The 26,053-nt window shown below is 46.7% G+C and overlaps 1 protein-coding gene across 2 annotated transcripts in view; it reads left to right on the forward strand.

Moving 5' to 3' along the window:
• Nucleotides 1–26,053, forward strand: part of YAF2 (YY1 associated factor 2) — a 68,335-nt gene that overhangs the window by 23,183 nt on the left and 19,099 nt on the right. For both annotated transcript variants that reach the window (XM_014059552.2, XM_014059553.2), the window contains exon 3: nucleotides 23,834–23,986. In XM_014059552.2, coding sequence (XP_013915027.1) covers nucleotides 23,834–23,986 — 153 coding nt within the window. The remainder of the gene's footprint in view (nucleotides 1–23,833; nucleotides 23,987–26,053) is intronic.

Genomic DNA, 26,053 nt, shown 5'->3' on the forward strand with positions numbered 1-26,053 from the left:
TTATTGAAGGCCACTTCTGCAAAAGGTAAAAGATCAACCGAGTTATCCTGTTGAAAATTAATAAAACATTTTAAGTATTGTTCTAGAACCATGTTCCGATTTTCAGTTTGACCATTGGTGCACGGATGGTGACTGGAGCTCAGTCCTTGGGTGGTGCCAAGTAGGTTTAATCCCCCAAAATTTTGAGGTGAATTGGACCCCTCTGTCGGAGATGATTCTCTGCGAGGCTCCATGAAGGCGATAAATGTGTATCAGGAATAACTTGGCTAAACTTTTGGCAGTTGGGATTGTTTGGCACGGTATAAAATGTGTCTGTTTTGAAAACAAATCTGTTACGACCCAAATGACAGTATTCCCTGCGCTTTCTGGTAGTTCGACAATAAAATCCATAGCAATCTCCTTCCAGGGTGCTGAAGGCTCGGCTACCTTCTTTAACAGTCCTGGCATTTTGCCTTGGCGTCTTTTAGCTACCGCACAAATTGGTCCCCTGGCTACATAGCTCTCTATGTCCTTTTTTAGTGATAGCCACCAAAATTGCCTTTTAATTAGATGTAAAGTTTTTACAAAACCAAAGTGTCCTGCTATTTTGGAGTCGTGGCACCTTTCCATTAAGTACAATCTTTGGCTGGCTGGAACATACAACTTCCCTTCCATTCAAGCTAGGTTATCTTTCATCAGATAGCTGTCTTTGTGACTCAAAAACCATTCGTCGGTGGTTAAAGCTTATTTAAAAGTTTGGGTGGTGTCATTGTCCTCCAGAGTGTCTCGTTTTCCCTAGGATCTGGTGGTTACTTTAACGGCTAGTTGATTGTTTTGTATCATGGGTTTGATTACGTCTGGCTTCATACTATTGTATTGCGGTTTCCTGGATAGTGCATCTGCCAGAAATTTTTTTCCACCCGGGAGATATCTGAGCATAAATTCAAACTGTTTAAAGTACTGAGTCCATCGTACTTGTTTTGGAGAGAGTTTCCTTGGGGTCTTTAGGGCTCCTAATTTTTTATGATCCGCCCAGACTTCAAAAGGGATCTCACTCCCCTCTAGGAAATGTCTCCAGGTTAAAAGAGCCCATCAAACTGCATACGCCTCTTTCTCCCAAATGGCCCATCTTTGCTCAGATTCATTCAATTTTTTGGATGTGTAAGCGCGTGGTTGTAATTGGCCTTTCTCATTTTTCTAAAGCAGGACCGCTCCTATCGCCACATCGCTAGCATCTGCTTGTATGACGAACGGTTTCTCTGTGTCCAAGTGCTTTAGGATTGGTTCTGCCGAAAACAGCCATTTACGTTTTTCAAATGCAGCTTGGCATTCCATTGTCCAGTTCAAAGGCTGCTTCGGTTTCAGGTTACCCTCCCCCTTCGTTTTTAAAAGTTTGGTGATGGGGAGAGCTATCTGGGTGAAAGCGGGGATAAACTGGCTGTAAAAGTTGGCGAATCCCAGGAAGCTTTGCAACTGTTTGTGTGTTCTGGGTTGTTCCCAGTCAAGTACCGATTGCACTTTCGAAGGATCCATTTCTATGCTCAGGTGTGAAATGTGGTATCCTAGGTAATCATTTTTTTCTTGGTGGAATTCGCATTTGGAGAGTTTAGCATAAAGTTTTGCAGAGCGAAGTTTGTTCAGAACCGCCCGGACTAGTTTTACATTTTCTGCTTTGATCTCAGAATATAACAAAATGTCATCTATGTAGACCAAACAGCCCTTATATAAATGCTCCTGCAACACTTCATTTATAAATTGCATAAATACTGCAGGGGCCCCTTGTAGCCCAAATGGTAGCACTTTGAATTGATAGCATCCAAGAGGAGTGTTAAATGCCGTTTTCCATTCATCTCCCTCCTTAATTCTGATACGGTAGTAAGCCTCCCTTAAATCCAGCTTTGAAAAATGTCTCCCTTTAGTGAGGTGTGTTAGCATATCCTTCATGAGTGGGAAGGGATATATATTCTCCACACTGATAGAATTCAAATTTCAAAAATTGACACACAGACGTTGAGAGCCATCTTTTCTCTCTCTAAACAACACTGGGGTTGCAACTTTTGGTCGGGCTGGTTCAATGAAACCCCTTGCTAGGTTTTTTTTTTCAATGAACACCCTCAGTTCTTCCAGCTCCCTTGGAGACATGCTATACATCTTGGGTTTAGGGAGTTTGGCTCGGGGTAGGATTTCTATTGCACAGTCAGTGGAGCGGTGGGGTGGAGGCTCATCAGATGCTTTTTCGCTAAAAACCTCAGCCAAGTCCTTATATTCTTTGGTTATGCCTTGGGTTGGCATAGTGTAAACAGGCATTGCTGTTTCTAAGTGTTCTGCCCCCTCAGTTTCTTTGTGTGGATTCTCAGCAAAAGTCACGTCCATCTGGACTCTTACGTTGCCTTGCTTCCAATTAATTTTGGGGTTCCATTTTTTCAGCCATACAAGACCCAGAACTAGTGGCCATTCCATGCCAGGCACCACTGTAAATGTAAGTATTTCTTCATGGCTTCTGATGCCTATCTGTAGATGCTCAGTGGCAAATGAAGCTGGCTTCCCCCCCCCCCCCCCGCTATTGACCCATCTAGTTGTCAAAAAGCTATGGGGCTTTTCAGCTTCCTTACATTAATCCTCAATTTCCTTACCAAGGTTGGGCTGATCAAACAGCGGTTGCACCCTGAGTCCACTAAAGCTGAGATTTTCATCTCTCTCCCAATTGGAGATAAACAGTCTTAGGGGGAGGGTAAGTGGTATAATTGGTTTGCTTACCAGTGGTTCATCCTCTGGATTGCTTCTGGATGAGTATGGTTCCTCCTGCTGCGAAGCCGGGGTTTCCTCCTCAAAGAGGGGAGGGGGTGAAGATTTTACGGTCTCCCTACTCCTCAGGGCCATCTCCTTTCCGTGTTGGCCAGGTTTTATAGGCTTTTCCCCCCAATGGGCACTCTGGTTTCTTTGCCGGTGCTTGGGAACGGCATTCTGCAGCACGGTGCCCCTCTTTTCCACACTTGAAACAGGCTAAGGATTTCGGAGAAGGTGTTGTTTGCGGTTTAAAAGGTTCTTGTTTCCATTGGGGTGGGGATTTCTTCCACATTCATCCTGCTCGGTACTGATTTATAGCCATGTCAATCTCTGCCTCTTCAGCAATGAGATACCACTCATGTAGGTGTTTTGGGGCACCTCGGGCCACACAGGCATTGTAGAGGTTATCACCCAGCCCATCTTTGAACCAGCTTACCAGGATATCATCTGGCCAGTTCACATGACATGCCAGGTCTCGGAATTCTTCGGTGTACTCTGCCACTGGTCGGCGTCCCTGCTTCACAACTTTAATGCGGTTGCGGGCTTTGCGGTCTGCGAGGGGGTCCTCGAACCGTCGTCGCAGGCCAATCATGAAACAATCAAAGTCCTGCAGTTCTGTGCATCAGCATCATGTAAAGTCACCATCCATCTGGTGGTGGCTCCTTCTAGGGCTAGGGTAACCACTCGCACTCGGGCTCCTTGGGTTTGAAAATGACACCCATATTCTTGCATGTAGGTGAACACATGTGCCACAAAGAATCCCAATTTTTTCGGGTTCCCATCAAATTTTACCCACAGGGAAGGAGTTTTCCTTTCTAACTGCAGGTTTCGGGGTTGGCTGGGAGTGGGCCCCAACCTGTGCGCCAACTTGGGGGGAGGGTTTGCTGAGTTCCTAGCTGTTGCTGTTGTGCCATCAGCTTGATCAGCAGGGCCCAGAGGGGAATTAGTTCCCCTGGTGTCATCCCCGTTTGCCGCCCTTCCAACGCTTCTCGGTTGCCGGTCTGGCTCCCCCCGCATGTTGAGATTTAACAAAATCTCCATCATCAACTGGGTTACATGCCTCTTCAGAGGATCCTCTCTCAGTGAAGCTTCATTTAGCTCCTCCTGGTCAGAGGGGGCTTCTAACTCTAATTTCTACCCTGATTTTCGGCTACCACGGGTAAGAGTGACTCCCCTAGTCTTCCCTTCCCAGCCGTCTTTCGTCCCAATTCTGATTGACCAACTGGGATTTTGAGCATCCAAGCTCACTTTGTTCTCTGCCAGGATACAAGGAGCAGGTCTCTGGTTGTGGAGGGGTTTGCATCTCCCTCCATCAGTCAGTTTCCCCTTGTTCACTGTTATGCTCAGACATGGTTTGTTGGGTCCACTCAGTAGAGTAAAAATGTTTCTCTCCTGGTTGACCACTTTGCAGAGAGATGCTGCTTTATATAATGGCTCCTCTCTTAACTTAAAAAAGTAAAGACTCTTGAAACGGATTTTTTCAAAAGGAACCTTTAATTAAGCAGGATGGAAACCATTAGAGGCAAAGCAGTATCTGAAACCCTTTAGGCAATGCAAGTGGAAGTAAATTGATAATGACCCCTCCCCTTTGTCAGAATGTGGATTCTGACCAATACACAAGTGTGAAGATGTTTCCTTAACTCTTCTGCCCTGAGAGTCGAATAAAACACACATTCCCATGGCCATCATAAACAACCCTTCAGGGGTGTTGGGACCTCCAGTCTTCTGGTGACAGGAAACCAGTTGTAAAAGTTGTAAATCTCAGTTGTTACAGGTCCTCCCAATTGAATGGCAGTATCACGTAAGGGATCTGACAATAACATTGAGCGCCTGCCTGACTTAAGAGGAGCTTGACAGTGAACCAACCTTAGAAGAACTAAATGCAGCCCTGGATTCCCTTGCCTCCAGCAAGGCACCCGGGAAAGATAAAATCCCTGCCGAAGTTCTGAAGTGCTGCAAAGAGAACATCCCCACAGAACTGCAGGAAATCTTGTGTCTTTGTTGGAGGGAAGGTGGAGTACTGCAGGACATGAAGGATGCAAATATCGTCATACTGTATAAAAACAAGGGTGACAGGGGTGACTGTAATAACTACCACAGCATCTCTCTTCTTAGTGTTGTAGGGAAGCTGCTTGCCCAAGTTATACTGAAGAGGCTCCAGGTGCTTGCAGAGAGAGTCTATCCAGAATCACAGTGTGGATTCTGAGCTAACAGGTCCACTACCAACATGGTATTTTCCCTTAGACAGTTGCAGGAGAAATGCAGAGAACAAAGACAGTCACTTTTCATAGCCTTCATAGATCTTACGAAGGCTTTTGATTCAGTTAGTAGGGACGGCCTTTAAAAAATTCTCCCCAAGATTGGATGTCCACCACAGCTCCACATCATCAGGTCCTTTCATGAGGAAATGAAGGGCACTGTAGTTTTTGATGGCCTAATATCAGATTCCTTTGACATTCAAAGTGGAATGAAGCAGGGCTGCGTCCTCGCACCAACTCTATTCAGGATCTTTTTTGCTGTCATGCTGAAACATGCTTTTGGAACTGCAACAGGGGGTATTTATCTCCGGACCAGATCAGACGGAAAACTGTTTAATCTCTGTAGATTGAGAGCAAAGTCTAAAGTCCATCTGAAATGCTTACGGGATTTCCTCTTCACTCTGCCGAAGACCTTCAAAAACTTATGGACTGTTTTAGCAAGGCCAGCCAAGACAATGGGCTAACAATCAGCCTGAAAAAAAACACAAGTCATGGGTCAGGATGTGGATTCACCTCCCTGTATTACAATCTTTGCACAAGAACTGGGGGTCGTCCATAACTTTGTGTACCTCGGCTCAACCATCTCCAACACTCTCTCTTTAGATACGGAGCTGAATAAACTCATTGGTAAAGCGGCCACCACATTTTCCAAACTTACAAAGAGATTATGGCTTAATAGGAAGCTGACAGAACATACAAAGATCCAGATCTATAGAGCCTGCGTCCTGAGCACACTCATGTACTGTAGTGAGTCTTGTACCGTTTATGTATGGCAGGAGAGAAAGTTGAATACCTTTCATATGCGTTGTCTCTGACATATCCTTGGCATCACCTGGTATGACAAAGTTCCAAATAGTGCAGTATTGGAATATGTTGGAATTTCTAGCATGTATACACTATTGAAACAGCGATGTCTATGCTGGCTTGGGCATGTCATGAGAATGTCTGATGGTCGGATTCCGAAAGATCTCCTTTATGGAGAATTAGTGCAGGGAAAGCACTCCAGAGGGAGACCACAGCTGTGATATAAGGATATCTGCAAAAGGAATCTAAAGGCCTTAGGGATGGACATTAACAGCTGGGAAAACTTGACCTCTGATCGTTCAACTTGGAGGCTAAAGACACAGCATGTCCTTCTCCAATTTAAAGAGACACTTGTTCGGCAGGCTGAGGCAAAGAGGCAGTCCCGGATCCAGCGAAAGGGAAGGGATTACCACTCCCAAATTGGACTTTTTAGCCACACCAGATGCTGCTTTAGGACCTCTTTCCAGAGCACGATACCATAGTCTTTTGAGACTGAAGGATGCCGATATTTAGTAAGGCCTTTCTGAATTTTGGAATTATAGTTTGTTAAAAAATTGGCTAGTTCTAAACATCTGGATTGATGAGTCACAAAAATACTTGTAGCCAGGGAATCTGTTACATTTGAACTTAAATATCTCATAGTGTACATATTTTTGAGAGTATAGTATTCATAATTTATGACTACTCAGATCCAAATAGTATGAATATTGAGAAGGCATGCAAGGAACTGGAATACAAAATATCAATGATAAAACATAAAGTTCCAAAATTGTTATATTATTTCTAATACTGGGTACAAGTGTTTTATGAATTTTTATCTGTGCTTTTCACAAGTCATTTATATCAGAATGCATGCTATCAATTAGTTTTTCTTAAATAGCTATATTTTGTTAGTGCTTTTCTTATAGTCTGGTTTTTGTTCTCTTTTCTAATTTATACTAATAGTCAAGACTGTTAGCATTTTAGACTTGATCATGTATATTCTGCATGTGTGTCTATCCTAGGATAATATTCCCTGTGCAAAGAAGAAACATAATGCTTATGAATCACATTTCCATATGCACTCCCTATAGATAATCATTATTCTTGCTGGTAGTCAAGGTCATGCAACTTTACTTTTATAAGGTAATGAAATAAGTGTGTAATTTACTTAGAAACCTATATAGAGAAATAAAAATCTGCAAGTAATACAATTGGTAATTGTATTAGAACTAAATAATACAAAATCTTGTTTGGATTTCCTCATATTAGAATAAATTTATTTATTTAAAGAATTTGAAGTTGAAAAAGAGGATATTTCAGCAACTTCTGGAAGAAAAGCAGGTAATAATTCAAAAATAGAAATGCAAATAATATGGCTTGGCTTTGGCTAAAGGAAATGTTTGGAGGTTGCTATTTATGCAAAATGTAAAGCTTTTAAATTCGGAGTGAAACTACAAATTTGTGCATGTCATTTTTACTATTTATTCTGAATCTGTAAACAGGTACAGTTAATTTTCATTATTCATGGATTTTATATTTGTGAATTTACGTCCTTGCTAAAATTTACTTGTAATCATAAAATCAAGACTTCTGGCACTTTCACAGACTATGCAAAATAACTTGAGTCACCCACACTCTTGTTCCCACCTGAGGTTCCAGTTAATTCTATATTTGAGTCAACTACCATATTTTTCGGAGTATAAGACACACCAAGGTTTTGAAGAGGCAATTTTTTTTAAAAAAAAAAAGTAGGTAGCCAGGTAGAGGGATAGATAGAGAAAGAGAGAAATACAGTAGGTAGGTGTTCTGATCCCCTCCTCCATCCAGTAACGAATGCCGAGACAAGCTTAACTGGAATGTTACGGCACTTTATTAGCAAGAAACCAAAACCTCGGTGGCTGAAAGCCAAGCATAACAAACAGATAAGAACCTTGGCAGCAACTCAGACTTCGACAGATAACAGCTTCTCCAGCATTAGGAATGACGTTGACTCCTGCAAAAGGGGCATGTGTACAAGCATTCCTTTTAAAGTCTTGAGAGGAGCCTAATTACCACCAGCTGAGTGCAATTACCTCCTGTAATGGCACAACTGTTCCTTACGCCTATTAGCTTTCTGGTGCCGGGTATCCAGGAACAACTCCCTTGGCTCCTCCCCACTGCTGACATTCGGATCATACTCCCTTGTCTCCTCCCCACTGGTCCAAGGCTCAGGCACTTCCTGGTGGCCAACCAGCCTCTCTGCACCCTGCTCGGAGTCGGAACCCTGTCCAGGGTCCTCCAAAGCCGACTCATAAGGCCCCTCGCTGTCGGAGTCTGGTGGCAGCTCCAACAGCTCCTGCTGGGCCACAACAGTAGATAGGGAGAGTGAGTAATTAGGTAGATAAAGGGATAGAGAGAGAAATAGAGAGAGAGATTCAGTAGGGAGAGAGAGAGGGAGAGAGAGAGAGAGAGAGAGAGAGTAGGTAGGTAGATATGAAGGTAGAGGGATAGAGAGAGAGAAAAAGAGAAATACAGGAGAGAGAGAGAGATACAGTAGGTAGGGAGAGAGAGAGTGTAGATAGGTAGGTACATAGGGAGAGAGAGAGAGAAATACAGTAGGTAGGTAGGGAGAAAGAGAGAGAAAAGAGGCAGGTAGATTTCGGAGCATAAGACGCACCTTTTTTCCTCAAAAAAGAGGCTGAAAATCTGGGTGCATCTTATACATTGAATACAGCATTTTTTCCGCCTCGAAGCCCCGCCCCTTCACCAAAACGGCTGTGCATACTCTTATGGAGGCTTTCAGAGACCTCCTGGGGGCTGGGGAGGGCAGAAATGAGCAAAAAACGGGCTGTTTTTTGCCCCCACCCCACCCCCAGCAGCACTCTATATAAAGATTTAAGATTTAGTTTATTTGTATGCCGCCGTTTTCCGGGAGGGACTCAGGGCGGCGAACAACTCAAAAGGGGAAAGGGGATACAAATACAATACATGTAATTAAAATACACACGAGTCATACAGTCATACAAGAGAGGGGAGGGGAACTCATCAACCCCAGGCCTGCCGGCACAGCCAGGATTTGACGGCTTTCCGGAAGGCCTGGAGAGAGGTGAGGGTCCGAATCTCCACGGGGAGTTCATTCCAAAGGGCTGGAGCTGCAACAGAGAAGGCCCTCCCCCGGGTGGTAGCCAGATGGCATTGACTGGTAGACGGAACCCAGAGGAGGCCGGCCCTGTGCGATCTAATGGGTCTGTGGGAGGTAATTGGCAGCAGGTGGTCTCTCAAGTACCCAGGTCCAATACCATGAAGGGCTTTATAAGTTACAACTAGCACATTGAAGCATATCCGGAGACCGATCGGTAGCCAGTGCAGCTTGCGGAGGATGGTGTACCGAGGTGCACCCACAATCGCTCGCGCGGCTGCATTCTGGATGAGTTGTAGTCTCCGAATACTCTTTAAAGGCTGCCCCATGTAGAGCACATTGCAGTAGTCCAGTCTTGAGGTCACGAGGGCGTGAATGACTGTCGCGAGTGCCTCCCGGTTCAGGTAGGGGCGCAACTGGTGCACCAGGCGAACCTGGGCAAATGCCCCCCTGGTCACAGCCGACAAGTGGTGTTCAAAAGTCAGCTGTGGGTCCAGGAGGACTCCCAAATTGCGAACCCTGTCTGAGGGGCGTATTGTTTGACCCCCCAGCCTGAGAGATGGAACACTTGGCCAATTAGTAGGAGGGAAACACAGCAGCCACTCGGTCTTATCTGGATTGAGTACAAGCTTGTTAACCCCCATCCAGACACTGACAGCCTCCAGGCACTGGCACATCATGTCAACCGCTTCACTCAGTTGGCACGGGGCGGACAGATACAACTGAGTATCATCCGCATATTGATGGTATTTTATCCCATGCCATCGAATGATCTCACCCAGTGGCTTCATGTAGATATTGAACAGAAGGGGGGATAGGACCGAACCCTGAGGAACCCCATATTTCAGGGGCCTAGGGGGCGACCTCTCTCCCCCAACTAACACCGACTGTGACCTGTCCGAGAGGTAGGAGGAGAACCACCGAAAAACGGTGCCGCCCACTCCCACCTCTCGTAACCATCGCAGAAGGATACCATGGTCGATGGTATCGAAGGCCGCTGAGAGGTCAAGGAGCACTAGGATGGAGGAATGACCTCCATCCCTGGCTCTCCAGAGATCATTGGTCAGTGCGACCAAAGCGATTTCCGTGCTGTAGCCAGGCCTGAATCCCGACTAAAAGGGGTCCAGATAATCAGCTTCCTCCAAGGACCGTCGGAGTTGAGAGGCTATCACTTTCTCAACAACCTTCCCAATGAAAGGGTGGTTGGAGACTGGCCGGTAGTTGTTCAAACTAGCTGGGTCCAACGATGGCTTCTTCAGGAGGGGTCTCACCACCCCTATCTTCAGTGCCGGTGGGAAGAAGCCCTCCCGAAGAGAAGCACTCACCATCGCCTGGATCCAGCTCCGCGTCACTTCCTTGCTGTTCGCGACCAGCCAGGAGGGACACGGGTCCAGTACACAAGTGGCAGTACTCACCGCTCCGATGGCCTTGTCCACTTCACCAGGAGCAACAGGTTGAAAGTCAGTCCAGAGATGTTGTTCAAGACCTTCCCCCGGTACCCCGGCTGGCTCTGCGCAATTGGAGTCCAGGTCCATCCGAAGCCGAGCAACTTTGTCCGCGAGGAACTGGACATATTCCTTTGCTCTACCTTGTAAGGGGTTATCCGCAACCCTCGTATTTAGGAGGGAGCGGGTCACCCTAAACAAGGCGGCAGGGCGTGACTCAGCGGACGCTATCAGAGCGGCAATGTGATTGTTCTTAGCTGTCCGTATTGCCGATAGATATGCTCCGATGCAGGTTTTCAAAAGTGCTTGGTCTGACTCGGATTTACTGGCCCTACAGCGGCGCTCTAGGCGTCTCTTTTGGCGCTTCATCTCCCGGAGGTCCTCGGTGAACCAAGGGGCCCTCCTGGATCCACTGCTGCGGATCGGCCGTAAAGGTGCAGTTCCAAGTAGCAACTAAGGTCTCCACCGGACTGTGGCCGAGAGTATCAGGCATAACGCCAAGCGCCGTCTGGAAACCCTGAGGATCCATAAGACGCCTGGGGTGGAACCACCTAATCGGTTCCTCCTCCCTACAGCATGGGATTGGTCTCCGAAAGTCAAGCCTCAGTAGGAAGTGGTCTGACCATGACAGGGGCAAGATCTCACTACCCCTCAAACCAAGATCACAACTCCACTGCTCCTAGAGAAATACGAGGTCGAGTGTGTGACCCGCTGAGTGAGTCGGACCCTGGATTACTTGGGTCAAGCCCATGGCTGTCATGGAAGCCATGAACTCCTGTGCTCCATCAGAGTGTTCGCCGAGCGAAGGCAAGTTGAAGTTCCCCAGTATCATAAGTCTGGGGAACTCAACTGCTAGCTCGGCTACTGACTCGAGGAGCAAGGGGAGGGCTGTTGTCACGCTGTTGGGAGGCAGGTACGTCAACAACAAGCCCACTTGACCCGCAAGGTCCATCTTCACCAGCAAGGACTCACACCCGACAAGCTCTGGAGCAGGGATCCTACGAGGAACTAAAGACTGTCGGATAACAATGGCCACTCCCCCGCCCCTTCTCTGATATCGCGGTTGATGAAGCACCTGAAAACCCTCTGGGCACATTTCTGTGAGGGGGACTCCTCTCTCCGGGCCCAGACAGGTTTCAGTAATACATGCCAGATCTGCCCCCTCGTCTATAATTAGGTCCTGGACGAGGGGAGCTTTATGAACCACAGTGCGGCGTTGTTCGCCACACTGGTGGGCTGCTCATGTGTCCTTGCCTAATCAAAAGGAAAACACCAGACGAAATTCCTTGGGATGAGCAAAAGCTTCGAATGATCCTCGAAGGGCTCTTTTATTAGAAAAAGTTAGTTACAGCGTCATAATCACACATGGCACAAATAAGCTAATGAAAAGTTCACAGCATTCCAGAAATAAACCAATAGAAAGTCACATCATGGCAAAGGGTGGGCAAAGGGGGGACAGATTACAAGCTGCATGGCATTGGGAGGGGGAGAGAGGGAACAGAAAGCTATAGCACAGCATAGGGGGGGAGGAAGGGCATGTGTGGGAGTAGGCTCACACAGTTCTTGTTACAAAAGGCTGCATAGTGAGTTATGACCGTTAGGCAATGTTTTTGCATCCCTGTGTATGTGTGTTTCAGACAGCCGAAGCTGTCCTGCACGCAAACATCCAGAATGAATTCCAACACCACAGATCTGGCATTTAGCAACAGCAACCTGAGACCAGGGTCCTGACTACTCACGCCATCTGGCCTTGGAGTGGAACTCACAGGGCCGGAAGGGGGGATACCTCTAATATAGGGAACCCTCCTTCCCCGGTAATGGCTTGCCCTGAAGGTCCCACCATATCTGCCCCTCCCCATTATGACCCCTATGTTCTGGCCCACTCCCGTATCTGTGGTCCCTTCACCCTCACCCCCAGCTGCCGGATTCATCGGCAGGCCCTTCGACACACACAACCAAGGGCCGGAACCAGGCCCGGGTCCCCCTAGCACTTCTGCCAAAGCACTCAGTGCAGGAAGTCCCGGCTAAACTCCCGGCCCGCCAGACAAACCCATACATACAGCCAATCACTCCCCCACAATACAAGTTAAAAACAGAAACAGCAATATAATAATAAAAGTGGGACATTCAGTCAGTCACAGTCATACCATGCACTCCCCATACACATAAAATATAAAACTTGAATAAAATTTACCAATATATAAAAATTAAGATTATGATTATGAGCCTGCGCAGTCCAGCCAATTGTATAGTCCAAAGAGGCCGGGGAATAGTGTCCAAGCCTCCCGAAGAACAGATATCCAAAGTCCAAGGATAGTGGGGCATAGAATAGTAGTTCACAATAGTCCAGAGCGAAACCAGGCAGGCCTGAAAGTCAAGTGGGCTGCGGGTAATAAAGAGTAACGGCGAAAGTTGTAGGGCCAGCCGCAGGAGACGGTGGCCAGCAGCACCCCCTCCCATCGGGGGCAAAGAACACCCGAGAGCCAGGGATAACCCCACGGTAAAAGGGGGGAAAACCCCACTCCCGGCTGTACCGTGACACTACCCGTGGAAGCAGCCCATCGGTAGGCCATCAGGCTAGCGACCCCACCCCCTCCCTTGCCCTAATCCTAACCTTATCCTAACTATATTTTAAAGTAACCCACCCTAAAGTCTAACCTAACCCTACCCTGTCCCTAGCCTGACCCTACAGCGGCACAAACAGCAGAGGAGGTGTCAGGCAATCCCGGGGGGGGGGGTCAGGACCCCCCAGCAGTCACCGATAGCTGCTTCCACGGCAGCCAGACGGTTTTCAGCCTGCTCTTCCAGGTTCCAACAGGTGTCTTCCGCCCTGGTGGTCGGGGGGGGCGCTGCCCGCCTCTCACCACAGGTGGCCCAACAAGGTTCGCAAGATGATAAAGCCCACAAACTCCACCGCATCCAGAAACAATAGCGTTATCAAACGGCCACAACATTCGCAAGTGGCCTCAATAGTTCTAGCAGTTCTCAGCAGCTCACACGGAAAGGCTTAGTTCTCATCAGCTCACACAGAAGGCTCACACAGAAGGCTTAGTTCTCAGCAGCTCACACGGAAAGGCTTCAGCGTTCCTAACGGCCACGGTGCTCTCAGGTAGCCACGATGGTTGTAGCAGTCAAAGGAGAGGAGTCAAAGGAGGGGACCCCCTCCCAGCAGCTGGGCTATAATGATCTTTCAGGCGCCGCTCACATCAATCGCAACGCTCCCAGCTGGTCTTAGAGTCCCAGTGAGCAGATGGCACCTCCGGCAAGGTCTCACAGTCAGCTGAGCCACATTAATTTCCACAATGCCAACTTCAGCGTCTTTGGCATCTTTAGCGCCTTTAAACACAAACAGTTCGAAAGCAATATCACCTCACACACCCCAAGCACCCCGAGCACTCTCCACCTTAAGCCCCAAGCACTCTCCACCTTAAAAAGCTGGGAACACTGCTTCCCTTCGTCCGTGCGAGGGGGGGGAAGGAAAGACGCCCAATAAGGTCGTTCGCAAACATCTGAGAACGCCGAAAACTGAAGTGCTAAAGTCCGTTCCAGAGCCTTCGGCTAAGCCTCCGGGTAACACTTGATAAATTCGTTTACCACCCTGGGCTCAGCTCAAGCTCCTCTCTTAGCCCCCTCACTGTTTAAGTCTGGTAAACAGCGTGGGAGTTCAATTCGGGACAGTTTGAAGCTCTTCTCAACCGGAGCGAAAAGCTCAGGCAGCCATCTTCCCAGCCTCCATAAGGCTATGCATGCAATGTTTTGAGAAAAAATGGGCCCGTTTTTGCAAAAAACGGGCCATTTTTTGCTCTTTTTTTTGCCCCACCCGGCTATTCATGCCTTTTATTCGGAAAAAAAAAAACAGACCCATTTTTATGAAAAACGGGCCATTTTGGGGTGGTTTGCAGAATACAAATTTTTTTTTTCCATTTTGGAAAGCTTTTTAACTGATTGATGAGAATTACATTGATCAAGTCCTCTGCCAGCAGAAACAAAGTCTTAGGTGCTGCAGCGATCCTTCTTCAGCACATGGATCAATACACCTGGAAACATCTCCCTACCTACCTACTGTATTTCTCTCTCTCTCCCTCCCTCCCTCCCTCCCTCTACTTACCTACATACACACACTCTTCCTACCTATCTACTGTATTTCTCTCTCCCTCCCTCTCTCTCCCTACCTTACCTACACTCACCCTCCCTCCCTACTGTATTTCTCTCTCTCTCCCTACCCACCTACCTACTGTATTTATCTATCTCTATTTCTCTCTTTGTCCCTTTACCTAACTAACTAACTAACTAACTAACTACTTTCTCTCCCTACCTACCTACTGTATTTCTCTCTCTTTCTCTCCCTCTATCTATCTACATAAATAAGGGAGGGAGCATAGAGAGAAAAGGGAAGCAGTATGCTCCCTCCCATATTTGGACATACCAGGGGTTGTGACACAATACATACCTATTTCCCTGGCTTAGCTGATAAAGGAGGAGAGGCTGTGGCTTGGTGGCTAATATAACTGCCTAATATGTAATACAGTCCAGGTTCGATTCCCATTAATGGTATGGCTAGCTGATGAGAGCTAAATAGCTTGAAATAGATCTATACTAGTCATACATATATACATATATATGACTAGTATAGATATATGAAATCGCTGACAATCTGCAGCACCTAAGACTTTGTTTCTGATCACTTGATCAATCTAATCCTCATCAACCACTCTAACGAAAAAGCTTTCTGAAAGGGGGGAAAAAGTTTTTGCACTGGAAACTTCCAAAAAGGGCCCATTTTTCACGAAAACGGGCCTGTTTTTTTTAAAGGCATTAATAGCCTTTAGGAGGCTTGCAGAGTGCTCCTTGGGGGGAGGGGCAAAAACGAGCAAAAATGGCTCATTTTTTGTGAAAACGGGGCCTTTTTTGTCAAAAAGATTGTATGTATAGCCTTTAGGAAGTTTATAGAATGCTGCTGGGGGCTGGGGCGGTAAAAAACAACCATTTTTTGCTCATTTCTGCACCCCCAGCCCCCAGGAGCTCTCTAAAAGCCTCCATAAGGCTATGCACAGCCATTTTGGTGAAGGGGCGGGGCTTCAGGAGGCAAAAAATGCTGTATTCAGTGTATAAGACGCACCCAGATTTTCAGCGTCTTTTTTTGAGGCAAAAAGGTGTGTCTTATACTCTGAAAAATATGGTATATATGGTGACCAAACATCCCACATCTGGCGGAACAGGCACGACTTTTCATCATTTTTCCCGCGTCCCGCCCGGTTCTCAAAAAAAACCGCTTTATTTTGGCACTCGCTGGCTCCCCTGCCCATCATCAGCTGCCGCTAGCTCGCTCGTTCCATTCCCCCATCTATTCTATCTACACTAAAAATCTAAGCCAGCCCAGCCTGCCGCTCACTGATTGGCCTGGACTCCAGCTAATCAGTGAGCTGGCTGGGATGCAAAACTTTAAGCACGCACGCCGGCGTGCTTAAAATTTTCCATTCCAGCCAGCTCACTAATTGGCTGGAGTCCGTTTAAGCACGCCGTGCGAGTCGCGACTCTCACGAGTCTCCATTTCATTTTGCCTTCGCCGTTTGCTTTTGCGGCACTGCCCTGGTGAGTAACTCCGGCAGTGCCGGTGGGAATCGGGAGGCTTCGCCACTTCGGGTGGGCGGCGGCGGCCTTTAGCAAGGGAAGGGAAGGCCTTCCCTTGCGAGCTACTCATGAGAGGAACTGGGGGGGAGAACCGGGCAACCTGAGAGAGGAGAAGAAGATCATCCCTCCCCGCAACTCCCCGGATTTTGGGAGCTGTGTGTGTGTGGAAGGCGGGGTTTTTGAGGAAAGCGCTTGGCCGCCCCCGTTAGCTGCAGCCCCAGACGGAGGAGCGGAGCCCGAGCTTTCATCGCCGTCCCCGCCAGTCACAGCGGGCAAGCCGGCATTGAGTTTTCGGTGACTCCAAGGTGCGCGAACTGAAATGCGGTCTTCCTTCAGTCTCTGCTTGGAGCCTCTGGGATGATCGTTGGCGGGTGGGGGGAGCGAGGGCGGAGCTGAGCCGGGGAGGCAGAGTTGAGAAGTGAGGGCTAAATGCAAAGCGCGCCGAAGAGAGCAAGCGAAGCATCCTCAAAGCGAAGGACGGGCAGGAAGCGCTTGACCAGCATGTGAGAAGGCAGGCTGGAAGTGGCCGCGGGCACACCTGCGTTGGGGAGGCGGAAGGGAAAAGAGGCGGCCACGTGTATCGGTTCTTGCGGTAGATAAGGGAGGTTTGTAGCAAGGGTCCACTGGCAGGTAGGCTTGGGCGGGGTGAAGGCCTCAGGTCAGGGGAGCGAGAATGGGCGGGGAGGAAACGGAGATGGCCGAGCCCGGGGAAAGCAGTGAGACTAGCGGCGAGGAAGCCACGGTGCCTGCCCTCCAGCTCAATGGATACCTGGCTGGTAAACTCATGGTACGGGCGAGGGTTGGCTGGCTGGGGGTGGGGGTGGCTGCTGCCGAGGCCTCCAGCCTTGCAATCCTGGGCAGGGAAGGCGAAGGTTTGCTCTGGAGCTGCAGAAGACTGTTGCACCGGGAGGCCTCCGCCCCGGGATCCCCCGCTCCACCCATTCGGATTACCCCCAAACCCAAAGGAGCCTGGGCGCAGAGGTGCAGGCCAGGGAAGACGGGGTTTGGGGGCTCAGAGGAGGAAGGGACGATCTTCCCCTCCATTCGTCTGTCCCGCTGCAGAGCTCCTCCTGGGGGAGGGGGAGGCGCCGAGTGCACTGATCCCTGTTTGCAAGGGAAGCGCCGCCACCCACCCGAAGCCTCCCGATTCCCACTGCCGGAGTTACTCACTCATGTGAAGCTGCCCGCCCTTCCCTTTTTCTTTAAACGAGCTTCAGTTTCCGAGGAGGGGGAAAAGCTTTATGTGCCAGGATTATTGAGTTCCTCGTCAGTGGAGATCTGCCCATGATCAGGGGCAACTGAGGCACCCGCAAAGACGTCACATCGCCGCCACCCATGTTCACGAGGCGCCGGGCATCGCAGGGCACAGAGGAACCCAGCAGACAGACGGGAGACCGGGGGGGGGGGGGAAGGAAGAGATCCCGTCCATGGTAAAAAGAAGGAAAAGCGGAGAGCCTATCCTGGACGGGATCTCTTCTTTTCCCAGTGCTTTCCCTGGGCTCGGCCATCTCCGTTTCCTCCCCGCCCATTCTCGCTCCCCCGACCTGAGGCCTTTGCCCCGCCCAAGCCTACCTGCCGGCGGACCCTTGCTACAAACCTCCCTTATCTACCGCAAGGAGAACCGATACACGTGGCCACCTCTTTTCCCTTCCGCCTCCCCAACGCAGGTGTGCCCGCGGCCACTTTCAGCCTGCCTTCTCACATGCTGGTCAAGCGCTTCCTGCCCGTCCTTCGCTTTGGGGATGCTTCGCTTGCTCTCTTCGGCACGCTTTGCATTTAGCCCTCACTTCTCATCTCTGCCTCCCCGGCTCAGCTCCGCCCTCGCTTCCCCCACCCGCCAATGATCATCCCAGAGGCTCCAAGCAGAGACTGAAGGAAGACCGCATTTCAGTTAGCGCACCTTGGAGTAACCGAAAACTCGATGCGGCTTCCCCGTGTTTTGTTTGTAGCGAAGAATAAACTGACAGTTGGTCGGAGGGAAGGTGGGGGTGGGGGTGGAGGCTGAGTGTCCAAGGAAGCCAATCCAGACGGGCATCGCAGGGCGCAGAGGAACCCAGCAGACAGATGGGAGACCGCGGGGGGGGGGGGGAGGAAGAGATCCCGTCCAGGGTAGGCTCTCCGCTTTTCCCTCTTTTTACTCTCATCTGTCTGCTGGGTTCCTCTGCGCCCTGCGATGCCCGGCGCCTCGTGAACATGGGTGGCGGCAATGTGACGTCTTTGCATCCGTATTAAGGTTGCCGTGTTTCCGGTGGTGCTCTGGGAGGAGGGGGAATGATGGAGGGGAGGAATGCGGCGCGGCAGCCGGTGCCTAGAGTGGAGCCAAAAGAGGTCTGTGACGGTGGCTCGGAGCCGAACGGGAAGAAAAGGCGCTGCAGGCACTGTTCCCTCTAAGGTGCGCGGCTGCGCGGCCGCGCACGTGGCAAGAAACCCCGCGCAGTAGTTTCTAACTGCCGCGCAGTGATTTCTGCCAAAGCAAACGTGGGGAAGTCCTTTGCAGGCAGCTAGAACTGGCCGTCCACAAAGGACCTCCGCAGACTTGTTTTGATGAGCACGGAGCGACTGACGGTAGTTTGTGCCGGCCGCGGCCGCTCAAACAAGCGTCAGTCGCCCCTGTGTTCAGCAAAGCAAGCCCGGGGAGGTCCTTTGTGGGCGGATAATCCTAGCCGCTTGTGCCCGGCGCTGCGGCTAAAGTAACCCCCCAAAGCCCCTGCCGCCACCAGAATATCTGCTGCCTCCTCCTCCTCCTCCTCCTCCTCCTCTAACAGCACTGGATTTGCCGCCCGACGCCGCGGCTGTGATGAAGCCGCCAAAGCTCCCGTCAGCAGCACCCCCGCCTCCCCCTCCACGCGGAGCACCTGAGCTGGCCCCCACGTTCCTCCTCTGCCGTGCTTTTGAGGAGCCATGAGGCCACGGGAGATAGTAGAAAGGTGACGGAGGGGGCGGGAGCAGGAAAAAAGGCCTCCTGGCTTCTGAAAAGCACGGCGGAGGTGGAGGCGGCGGCAGGGGTAACCCAGAGCCCAGCTGAGGTGCTCCGAGCGGAGGGGAAGGCACCGCCACCGCTGCCATGGGCGGGGGCGCCTGCGGGAGCTTTGGAGGCTTCCGGGCAGCAAATGTGGTGGTCCTCTTGGAGGAGGAGGGGGAGGCGGCAGCAGTTATTCTGGTGGGGGGGGCTCGTCGGCATCTTCAGCAGCAGCCCTGCCCCCTGTGAAAAAACCCGAAGATGGAGCAGATCCACGCAGATGACGTCGCCGCAACATGACTGGAGGAGGAATTCTGGGAGTTGAAGTCCACAAGTCTTAAGCTGTCAGGTTTGAAGATCCCTGTGTTTTTTTTTCCCTAAAGGGTTATGAGTGCAAGGATCTTGTAACTTGACAGCTTTAAGACTTGCATGCTTCACTGCCAGAGTTTCTGAGCCAACATGACTGAAGGAGGAATTCTGGGAGTTGAAGTCCACAAGTCCACAAATAGGCTTTGGTTATGTTTAGGTTGCATTAGCTAAAATGTGCCAATACCGTCCTTGTTGGTAAGAATTGTTGTCATGTTAGAAGAATGACTAAGGCTGACAGCCTAATCTACTCTGTATTAAATAAATAAAATGGATGGAAGGAAATGAAAGAATACAGAAAAGGTTGGTGAGGCATTTAGTGGCCTATGGATGAGAATGGTGGCTGTTTAGTAAGAAAATCTGTTTGGAATGTGCATATATATTCATATGTGGCCATAGCAAAATAATAAATAGAAATAAAAAAGCATGATTGATTTTTACTGTTTTTGATGAAAGTGAGAGGATTAGTGAAGGCTTGGTGCAGCAAGGATCCCACTATCTTACTATTTTATTTTTCTTTATGTACACTGAGAGCATATTCACCAAAGACAAATTCCTTGTGTGTCCAATCACACTTGGCTAATAAACTATTCTATTCTATTTTACTCTACTCTATTCATTTCTATTTCAATTCTAACAAGGAGTTTAGCTTCTCTCTCTTGAAAATGTAAGCTAGCATAAGGCATTATAATGCAAGCTAGCCTTAACTTTCAAACAGTTCATTTAGTGACCAAAGTTACAATGGCATTGAAAAAAGTGTCTGATTACCATTTTCACACTTAGCGACCATTTTCACACTTAGCGACCGTTGCAGCATCCTCATGGTCACGTGATCAAAATTTTGATGTTTGGCAACAGATTCGTATTTATGATGGTTTCAGTGTCCTGGGGTCATGTTTGACAAAATATAAAATTTTTAATCAAGCCCCCCCCCCCCTTCCCAGTCAATGGTGTCCCTCTTTACCAATCTGAAAATCTGGTCACCTTATATATAGAACATAATTACTGAAAATAATGAAAATTGAACCATATAAATACTTAGCATGCTTTCAAATTTGCAGAAATTTGCTTTTGTACATGTTGGGATAATCATCTGCTTTTGTTTACTTAGGGATTTACTGAGATTTATAATTTGACCAGAGCACATTCAAACTTTTCCTATAACTATATATCATGTTTTATATTTTTCAAATTGGTTTTATAACCAACTTCATAGTGCTTTATAAATGATTTGTAAAGTAATAGGAAAAGTCATATTTACATTTAAAATAGTTTAAAATTATGGAAGAGAGAATCTGTTGATTGAACACATACAGAAAAACAGTAGGAAAACCTGGACACTGCTACTAAGAATTACACAAAAGTCTGTATTGGCAAATAACACTGCAAAAGTATAGTGAAATGCTACTACATTCTGGGCAGTAGATGTTATCAAGCAACTCATATGATTGTGAACAATCACATTTGACTGCTAAAGGCTACTAATAATGAGATAGGTTAATATTGTCCAAACTGTTTCTTTCAAACACAGGAAATCTCTCTGTGAGGGAAATGGGTGGTCAAAAATGTGATAAATACAAGAATTCTCTTGTTTGAATTATAACAGTAACAAAGTAGACAATATAATTTCTATATCTTCAAACAAATATGCATCCAGATATGTTATGAACAATTATTTTAATATTCTTTAAATATTATTTGCACTTCTTTAAAACTTGGATTTGTGGCCCTGTAACATTTCATTGAGTAGTTTTAAGTGTGCCTAATTACATTCAAATGTATACTCTAATAGCTTATTTACTAAACAGTATAGCAATAGCAATAGCAGTTAGACTTATATACTGCTTCATAGGGCTTTCAGCCCTCTCTAAGCGGTTTACAGAGTCAGCATATCGCCCCCACAGTCTGGGTCCTCATTTCACCCACCTCGGAAGGATGGAAGGCTGAGTCAACCTTGAGCCGATGAGATTAGAACCGCTGAACTGCAGATAACAATCAGCTGAAGTGGCCTGCAATACTGCACCCTAACCACTGCGCCACCTCGGCTCTTAGTATAAATATATGGGCATATTTAATTAGCAGAAATAATATAATATTAACTCTAAAGAAGAATATTTGTAGCTCAGGGATGAAATGAGGTGTCCTTGGTGCCCTCTGAGCTTGATTTTTTCCTTATAGATGTTTCATTACCCAAACTAGGTAACATCATCAGTGCTAGCACTAAACATGTTTTTGAATAAAAATAAGATGAAATATGTTAACTCAAAAATTATTTTCTTAGAGATTTTATGTACTTTGAGAAATCTTTTATAAAATACTGTATTTTCCTCCATATAAGAAAAATAATTATAGGTAGATGAGAAGTCTTCCCGAAGATTTCTTTCTTGTTTTAGTGGCATACCAACTGTCCAACCAAGTGCATAATTCTTTCCAAACCAATTATAGATCTTTCAGAGAGGCATAAAACATTTGTGATAGAAAGAATGCCTTAATAATCTAGTTTTATTTAATTATCTTGATTTCTTTATGTTTTTTATTGTTTCAACTTCGGAGTAGATTTTATAAGCAGATCAGGATCTGTTGGAATGGAGAGCCATAGCTAATTTAACCAGCTATACAATTTTACAGACTGCCATGGTATAACCCTCTCTCTATATAAATAAAATCAGATATAAAACCTGATTCTCTCACAGAATCGATTAAGATAGAGCTACTGTTTGTTAACAAATAGGGCAATCCAATACAATGGTCCCAGTGATGAAAGTTAATGGGTTGTAACAACAATGAATTAAAAGTGGGAGACCCAAGTTCTAGTATACTCCTTTTCAGAATATTTATCCTACTAGGATAAAACTTAAAGATTCCTAGTGGATACTGAAATGAATATAAAGTTGGCATAAATGGAATTTTTGTAGCTGACAAGAATGTTGCTGTTTTTCTAAAGAAAAGGCTACTGACATCTTTAGGCTTAATCTATTCTTAACTGTCTTGATGATGAATTGCATTTATGAATTGTATTGTATTACTGATGAGTAGAGGGAGCATTTTAACTAAATATTACTTTTCTGATTGACATATAATGAATCAATATCATTACTACGATTAAACATGGGGCCATTATTACAGAGCATTTGAAAGCGTCAACTGCTTAAGAATGCAGCAGCACAAGTTTAAATGGTTACTCAGTGTATTCTACATCTCTATTTTATATGCTGAATTGCTTACCAGTGTACTTTTGAATGCAATTCAAGGTAATGGTTTAAAGTCCTTCATGACTTAGGACTGGGTTTCTTGGCAGGATGGACATGCTTCAGATTCCATCAGCTAAGGATGCTAGTCGGTGGGGCTCTGAAGATGTGTCTTTTCTGCTATAGTGCCCTCCCCCCGAACATTCTTCCTCTGGATATTAGGATAGACTCAACCTTACTGACCTTTTATAAGGCTCCATAGATCTTTTTCTCAGGCCTGGGTATATGAAAGGATCCATCTCCTGTATATGTTAATTTTTGTTTCCTATACAATTTCCTTGGTTGCTATGGATTTTAGTTTTATATTTATTATTACTGAATACTTATTTTTCTAGAAAAATTAAATTTTTGCCTCGAAAACATGCAATATAAAATATTTCCATGATCAAGCGCCATTGTTAGTGACTTCACAAACATATTCATTTGGATTTTAGGTCAACAATACAGATTTGCCACTGAATTCTTTTGTACTTTTTAAAATTACACTTTAATACTGCCTTGAAATTGCCTAATGTTCTCGCATCCACATACAGTTATTACTGAATCAATTTATTCCCAATTTTTCAAGATCAGCCAACTTTAGCTAAGAGTTTGCTACCTAGTTTGGAAATACATATATATACCGATATGTAATATTGTTCTGATTTAAGTAGGATATCCTTGATTCCTTTTCTTTTATGAATAATAGTAATTATTCTTACTCCTAAGCACTACTAGAGGTCAACAATGCATTGTATGCAGTCTTATATGTCTACTTGGAATGTCAGTAGTTATATAAGTCTAGAAATAGAGGCTAATTGAGTTAATTGAAGCTTCCTTGGAATAGATTTCCAAGCATGGGAATATGCTCTATCAACATAAAAAAAATTATAGCAGGACTGAAAAGAAAAGCAATGGTAAATAAACCATGTTATTCTAGATGTTGGTTGCTCATATTAGTCAGAAATATGTACTTATGGAGGATTGGACAGATAGATACATCAGATCTGTAGACATTTCTTTCTCTACATTCTAATCACTATTTCATTGAACCACTGAAAGTCAGGTAACGTTCCAAGCTAGATGACATAATGTTTTGGCATTATTTAGAAAATACTGTCTAGCAAGACAGGAGAGCAGGAAAAATAGCAACTCTAAATATATCCACACATTGATGTTGTATAGCTTTATTTATTCAAATATTAGTTTGTAAAAATAATGTAAAAATTACTATACTAATGCTACTTAATTGAAATTTATTATATATGTACAAACAGGAAACCTCGACCTGTCTCTCAGCTGGTTGCGCAACAGGTTACCCAGCAATTTGTGTCCCCTACACAATCAAAAAAAGAAAAAAAAGACAAAGTAGAAAAAGAAAAAAGTGAAAAAGAAACTACTACCAAAAAGAACAGTCATAAGAAAACCAGGTAAAATTTATGCTGTTTGGGGTTGTTCAAAATACATAAATAAATATTAAATTATCATCTTGTAAAATTCTTAGAAAATGTTAATAAAAGCCAAATATGTTAATCAAACACAGAAAATAAATAAAATATGTGAAATCAAAAAGGAGATCTGTAAACTTTCCCGTATTGTCTATCCCTGTGGTTTTTAAATTGTGTATGTTACACAGGGACACACAAGGGTATTTTGTATTTTCAGGGAAAACATCCAATACTTAAGATCTATCAAATACTGCAGAAACTACTACCTAAATATCAGTGATGGGTTTCAAAAATTTTTCGAACCTACTCTATGGGTGTGGCTTCCTTTGTGGGAGTGACTTGCCGGCCATGTGACCAGGTGGGAGTGGCTTGCCGGCCATGTGACCGGGTGGGAGTGGCTTGCTGGCCATGTGACCGAGTGGGGGACCTTGCAAAGAATGCAGATGAAACCAGTTTTTTTCCCCTAACCCTAAGAACAGGAAAGACAAAGCCACTGGAATAAAAACCATCAAGGCATTGTGGGAAATTATAAAGGACAGTGCCAGGAAGCTCACAGAACCAGCAACCACCTCACAATTACCTAAACAATGAACCAGGTATCACACAGAAACACATCTGGCAAAGCTGCCTTGCACCAACTTGGCCTGCCCATAGAAAAGCAGCCACCTTGAGACACACAAACCATGCACCAACCTGTACACTTAAAAGCAACATATTGCATCACAAATAAAACATTTACAAAAAGGAATAACATTTCTTGTAATAAACATTCTGTAAACAATAAATAAATAAAATTTCTCTAAAAATAATTAAAAACCACCACGTTCAGAGAACACCAAAGGACCCCACAGTCCTCTCCCTCCTTATCTTTTTCTTTTTTGTCCTAACTTTCTCCTGCCCCCCCCCCCACCCCACTTCCTTCTAGCACTGATGAGGTTACCTAGTTTGGTAATGAAATGCCTGTAAGAAAACCACCAAGCTCAGAAAGCAGCAAGGATCCCACTATCCCCCACCTCCTCTTTCTCCCTCTCTTTTTCCTTTTTGTCCTTTCTCCTCCTTCCCCCCCAAAGGAAAATGAGAGGGAGAAAGAGGAGGTGGGGGATAGTGGGATCCTTGCTGCTTTCTGAGCTTGGTGGTTTTCTTACAGGCATTTCATTACCTAGTTTGGTAATCGGGTCGAGGACTGGCTGAGCAGCGCCCCCCGTTAACCGCCCTCTCCTGGGCCATGCCCGCGCCCATACCCGGCCCGGCTACTGAGTAGGAGGAGGCGGCAGGGATGCGTTGCTGTGTGGCCGGCCGGACAGAGGTGGGTGCGGTGCTGCCGCACTTGCCCTTGAGGCTTTTCTTATGGACATGTTGGCTGGTGCTGCTTCAGGGCGCCCCGGGCGCCGGCTCCTCTGAGTGCAGCCCATTCCCCCTCCCAAGAAGACAGTTTTCTTTTTAAAAACGCCTCTGCAGACAATCTTGAAAACCTGCGAGGTTGCTTTGAGAGGGAGAAGACAGGCAGCATTCCCCACACCCCATCCCTGGGTGTCTGCAGCCTCGGAACCTGCAACAACTTGCATAGTAAAGGCAATTAAGAAATTCTCTCGCTCGTGAGAAGATTTTCTTTACTGTGCAAAGGCTTGCTTTAAGGCTGCAGGCTCCGAGGTTGCAGGCACCCAGGGAGGGGGGCAGGGGGAAATGCTGCCCATCTGTCCCCTTCCAAAGCAACCTCGCAGGTTTTCAAGATCACTTGGAGAGGTGTTTTTTAAAAAGAAAATCCTGAAAAGCCACAAGATCTGGAGAGACGGGCAACCGGTCTTTTTTTGGGGGGGGGGAATCCCCAGAACCAGGTTGCCCAGACAGCACCATGAAGAGGTCCGTGTGGGCTCCAATGATTGCAAAGCAGGTCAGGAGGGGCATAAGTCCCCAAACCCAGCAGGGAACCTAAGCAAAGGAGGGGGCGGTGAGCTGGGCGGAGGAAGGGGGAACTACGGCTACCGCTGGATGGGCTTCGGACCAGCAGAACCCCGTCCTTCTTTTTAACCAGGCTGCTGTCAAGAGAGA

The sequence above is a fragment of the Thamnophis sirtalis genome, unplaced genomic scaffold (assembly GCF_051295495.1).
Source record: "Thamnophis sirtalis isolate CommonGarterSnake01/CBP01778 unplaced genomic scaffold, rThaSir2_p1.2 scaffold_9, whole genome shotgun sequence".
NCBI lineage: Eukaryota > Metazoa > Chordata > Lepidosauria > Squamata > Natricidae > Thamnophis > Thamnophis sirtalis.